General features: G+C 43.8%; 1 protein-coding gene across 1 annotated transcript; it reads left to right on the top strand.

Annotated features, from left to right (window-relative positions):
• Positions 1-2687: 2687 nt before the first annotated feature.
• LOC8023377 lies at positions 2688-5418 on the top strand. Its single transcript, XM_002400580.5, has 2 exons — positions 2688-2959; positions 4109-5418. Exon 2 carries the CDS (start codon positions 4272-4274, stop codon positions 5139-5141), a length of 870 nt encoding a protein of 289 aa, XP_002400624.3. The 5' UTR covers positions 2688-2959; positions 4109-4271; the 3' UTR covers positions 5142-5418.
• The last annotated feature ends 316 nt before the right edge of the window (positions 5419-5734 follow it).

Below are 5734 nucleotides of genomic sequence, written 5' to 3'. Positions count from 1 at the left end.
ATCAGCGATCAATTACAATCACGTGACACCACCTTCCACCCACGCCAAAGCGGGGAGGGCGTACAGTCACGTGGTAGACGGGCCGTATTTCAGATTGGTAAAGCTATACTCCGTTTTACCTTGCGATAGACCGCGGCGGACACCGCGAGCAGACTAGGACAATCCAATGTCGCGTGAGTGTCACGTGATCATTGCAAGGGTCGGCGAGACGCGAGGGGCGCTTTGTCACGTGATATCTGTTCACAGCACTGAATTGGATGAGATGGCTAGTAGCGTCCGGTGAAGTCCATCAGAAGCCGACGCGAAGTAGAGCGGGAACCCTTCGTGGCATTGTCAGTTTAGACGGAAATGAGGCACTGCTCGCTAACTGAATCCACAAGAACCAACCACGCAGGAGAGATAACGTTTCACAAGGCTTTTGCCGGCACCGGATGAGTTGGCCGTAAGGGGGAAGTTTTCCCCGCGATACGTAGTTTGCGGGAAGCGCGGGCGGTCTCTTCGTATGTACCCCGGAGTCTTTGTTCGGTGTGCGTTTGTTTGTGGTGTTTGGGGTTGGAAAGCTTCAGGGAGGAGCGCTCGGTCGTGGTTGACTCGTGTTGCGGGCGGGAGATTCGCGTATACTGGAGACGCGGAATTACGCGTGGAAGTGCGGCGCTCGCGTGGAGAGCGAGGAGTGTTTAGCTGTTACGGCGGAAGGTACATCATTTCGGAAAGTGGTCGAGAAGTTTGGAGGTGCGACGGAGGTGAAGGTAGCTCGTGTGAGGAGGGCTTTCACGCGGCTTCTAGGCCTTCGGGTAATTGAGAATAACGCAGCACTTAAATTTATTGTAGGGACGCATGCTGCGTCGCAGAGAAAGAAGCAAACATGTTACGGTAAGGCGGACGTCATATTTCCGCGATCGTGCAAGTGGTGTTTTGTGCGAGATTTGTAATTATCTCAATAAACATTATGTACCTCAGCCTCTTCTGTCCCTTATTAGCCACTTTTCTGATGCCCGCTAGGACTTTAGATTACAATATCTAATTAAGTCTGATTTAAAGAAATTGCGTTCAATTACTAATGATTCAAGACTCTATTATCTGATTTTGTATGTTATTGTACTACCTATGGTAGTGCATTTATTACAATACTCTTAAACTTAATGACAGAATTAGCTCCGAAATCGAAACGACTGGTTTTGAAAATGTCGACCCAATTATGCGAAGGTTTCAGAAAGAGGGTTCGTCTTATTTTATTTTTTTTAGCTGTTTCACATAAAGAGGCTGCTACAACAGGTATTAAGAATCAATAACATTGACGGACACAGCCATATGATCGACCCCGATACTAAAGATCACGAACAGGTAGATCTTTATTTTCTCAAAATATTATCAACAGTTTCTGCTAAGTATTCTATCGAGTAACAAATAAGATGCCATCTAAACCAGCAGGGAGAATAAAAATCAAGGTGATTTAAATCAGACCTGTTTTACTACGATAATTTAAAACAATCCTTTGCCTCAAAACTAATCCCGGAAATATCGTTTATTTAGTATTTGTCTATCAGTTGATGATTCATATATGTATTTGTTTTGTATTTAAAGAAAACAATACTCAAGAAGGAAGGTGCTCATGAGGCTGAACGTGAAAAAAAATCTGAGTATAACGAATCATTGAGCTTCTTTTTTCCCTTACTGTTAGTTCGGGATACGAGAAGTCCTATTTCAAACAAATCAGAACGGGAAATAAAAAAAAAAAAAAAATAAAGCTTTTAAAATAGCTAAAAAATTGAGTCGTTTTCATTTACGAACAAGTTTTAATCTATAAAAAGATGCTAATTAAACGAAACTACGTTTGAGTAAATAACTATTCTGCATGTTTGTCGTTGATTTCTCAAATTGATTAATGCATCTTTCATACTTAAACATGAGTCTAACAATGAAACGACTAATTTCTAATTACAGTGATTTCAATCAATTTAGTTTGATCTTTGAGAAAATCTGATTTATTCGATTTTTTTAAACATTATTTTGTTTCACTTTGCTTTACACTAAGACATAACAATAGTACTCCACTACAGTCAAAGACAGCTTTAGAAACGCAAGACATGTCGAGTCCTGGACATTTTAGTATCGCTCCACATATAATGAAATTCTGGCATTGACCGATAATCATAATAAATCCACGTCCTACGTCTATTAAATTTAATGACTATGCCGAGCGCAATTTCGCCTGCTTTTCTGCAGGCATTATGGTGATGTCTGAAGGCCGAGCTCTGATTGGCTCTGGCTGGAGGATACTAAGTAGACCTCGAGGCAGCTTCCTTTGAGGTCTACCCACTATCCTTTAATCAGAGCCAATCAGAGCTCGGCGTTGTGACGTCACCACAACCCCAGCAAAAAAGCAGACGAACTTTTGCTCTGCAAAGCATTCGAACTTCAAACTGAACTTGCTTTACTTACAAAGACGGTTTCAGCTCGTAGAGAAACAGGCACCTTTCACGTGGTAGACTTAAATATGAGCCCCTCTCATGACTCAAACGAGGACAGTTAGCCAGTTTGCAATCTTAACGGTAGACTTCAAAACGGCCGACAGAAAGCAAGTGAGAGAAGAGAAAGAGAGTGAGTAAAAGGAAGAGAGTGAAAGTATGAGAGGAGGTAAAGCGACCAGTTTTGTAGGAAGACCTTCTGTAACTCGAAGCAGAAGAATAAAAATGAGCCCGCCCGGGTTCTATTTTCGCCGGTGACGGAGGCACAGTCTCACCCCACGCGCGGCGCCGCTAAACATAGTCTCGTGCGGCACGGACACCAGCCAACAGAGCAGTCCTCCTAACGGAGACCCACGGCGTCTACCCTAGAACTTGCTTTTCGTGGCCGCCGCCTCATTTTGGTTCCTGATGTTGCGTCCGGGTTCTTGTTGAGTTTGTTCAAATGTGCTGAAGCGGAAAGTAGAGACGCGGACTACAACACTGAAGAAAGAGTGAGTAAACTGGCGAGCTGGTTTATGTTACATATATTCGAAGTAACCGGAGACGACGGAAGAACAAGGGGACAAACAGAAAATGTCTCAAGTTGAGACGTTTTGTGTTTGTCCCCTTTTTCGTGCGTTGTCTCCGGATATTTTTTTTGTCAAAACATGTGACTCCAACACTGACTTTTTAGCATGTGACGCGTGATTGAAAGTGTGAAATTGTATGTGGTGCGTTGCTGTGTCGCGTTTCTTCAATTTTATCGGAAGCAAAGTGTCGTCGTCGAACTGATCGAGTTTCGTGCTTGCGATCCCATGCAGCTGGGCTTACTACTTCCACTATTCGAAATTACATCACCGACATGAAATATTGAGGAGCGTTGGTTAACAAAGCGTCAATAGAGCTGTTTACGACATTGGTTTACACTAATTTAGCCTGGTTGTTTACTAAACAGGATAATATATCTAGTTAAATGTCCTTTAGAGCACTCTGGTGCATAATAACGAACTCCATTCTCCGGTCGCACCTAAGTTGAAACTGCAGTGGGAGCTGAGTGCCCACCAGACCAAGCAGCCGCCTCTTTTTCGTCACCTGACCCGGCACTTTGCGCGTGGATATGGGTGTGGACTTGAGTACGTGGCAAAAATGGGATGTGTTAGTTGTCCAACGTTGAGGTAGATTCCAATGCAATTTCATCTTAGGGGTGAACGGAGCAGAGCTCTGTTTTTCTGAAAACTGTCGCGTTGTAATGCTAAAAGTATGTTAGTTAAGGCACCATTAAATGAAACTGTTTTATAACAAAACGATCATGTTTGTAATTTTGGCTATTTTAATTTTACATACCACATTTGCATCACACGGCACAGAAATGGTCGCAGGCATAGCTTACTGACTGTCACTCAATTGGTCAAAGTCAAAGGTTTTAATGTATCGTGGTAGAAAGAGTAATGAGGATACCTTAATTAAAATTATTATTCATGAAATTATTTTGTTGAAAAATACATGCTAAAAAGGTGGCCTGAACCGAATACATAAGACAGTCTATGGTACTTCAAAATGCAATGCAGTCACAAAGCGATTAGTGTACTCTCGTTTCCAGTGATAGATGCACCAGGTCATGTATTCACTGTTTTTTTTTTTGTTTTTTTTTTTCTCTGCAGATCACCCTCGTATATTCAGAACTGCCACCTAAGTAACATTGTGTTTCTGGCTTTCGGAAGCACACCGTGATTCCTCGGACAATGAATTTGTGAACGCCTCCAAATGTTAGCCAAATTGTTGACGGTTATTGTCCAGTGACTGACCGTACGTTCTATCAAAACTATGGTGGTCGTCGACCTCGGACAGGGGCCCACAGTGACGGACAGTGAACTTGTCGAATCAAGCCTGCCGTTCACCTCCACTGACACATCGCTCGCCAACGCTGAAGAGTGTCAGGACTTGTACCTACAGTCCGTGTCCAGGCTGGACACCTTAGACAGAGCGTGCAACGAGATGCGATACATCCTCAAGGACATGGAGCTTATGGAACGCCGGCTCAGCGATCTCAAGGACAGACATTCCAGCATCACCAAGAAGATTAACATCGCTCAGATGGAACTCGACAAGGCCGACGAAAGACAGCGACGCTGCAACCTCGTGGTATTTGGTCTCAACGAAACTGAGCCCGACCCAGATTCGTGCGAAGACCTCGTGTTGAGCCTGGCCCGCACGTACCTCATGATGAACCTCACGAAGGACGACATCGTCAGCGCTTATAGGTTGAAGTCGTCATCATTTCCGCGTCCAGTTCTGGTGAAGCTTTCTGACGAAGGCAAGAAGGCACCCCTCTTGAGGGCGAGTGTCAGACTAAGGGGCACTGGGATCGGGATCAGAGAAGACTATTCGTACAACGTTCGGCAACAACGGAGGTTACTCACCAAGAAGATGCACGAAGAGAGAAGGGCAGGGAGGCGGGCCTCCTTGGACTGTGGCACTCTCAAAGTGGAGGGCAAAGTGTTTGTGTGTGATAAGTACTGCGAGAAGGTCATCGAGGTTTCTGAAGATGGTGTTCGCGTAGAAGGCGTTGGAGCGAGCGGCTGCTCCGCAGCTGACTTTTCAATCGACGCTCGATGTTTGAGCCGAGACTGGCTTGACAAACACTCCAAGATGATCTCAGAAAAGATCCGTATTCTTCACGGTAATTCCGGGTGAATGTCGTGCTCTACTTCGAACCTATGCTACTATTGTGTTCCTTATGACACTGTTAATGTAAACAGCATGTGCATGTTCTCTTCTGTTTGTTGGCTGGGAGCAGAAGCATGTACAACGGCATCAGCTGCATTTATTTAGACTTTCAATCAGTCGTCTTTCGTCTAGTCGACAAAGAAAAGCCGTGAATGAACGAGAAACATGGGTGAGCTTGGTGTGTACATAATACTGCTCTTATACATTTCAGAATGAATGAAGTCGGAAATATACTTTTATAGATGAAGTTCATATGTACCACTTTCTAGTTGCAATATTAAAAATGTGTTCTTAACAAATATTTATATTCGCCAGTTGCTTCTTTGTTGTCAAGTACTCACAGTTTACTCACTTATAAATAGTTAACACAACTCAAACATACAAAAGTTAAATATTTATTTATTTAATGTGCGGTTGCTCATTCCTTTTGAAGTGTCTGTGTGTCTTGCGCTTTCCTGAGTCAACATACAGGCGTTGTTTACGCGTGAGCAACCGACAAACGACTGTCATGGAGGCTGACTTGGTCGACAACAACGTATGTACTTTCGGATGATTTAGGC

The sequence above is a fragment of the Ixodes scapularis genome, unplaced genomic scaffold (genome assembly GCF_016920785.2).
Source record: "Ixodes scapularis isolate PalLabHiFi unplaced genomic scaffold, ASM1692078v2 PGA_scaffold7__128_contigs__length_106722199, whole genome shotgun sequence".
NCBI classification, from domain to species: domain Eukaryota; kingdom Metazoa; phylum Arthropoda; class Arachnida; order Ixodida; family Ixodidae; genus Ixodes; species Ixodes scapularis.
This window is presented reverse-complemented; position numbering and strand designations above follow the sequence as displayed.

Coding starts and splice junctions, on each gene's coding strand:
- LOC8023377 (XM_002400580.5), top strand. CDS start 4,272: ATGGTGGTCGTCGACCTCGGACAGGGGCCCACAGTGACGGACAGTGAA.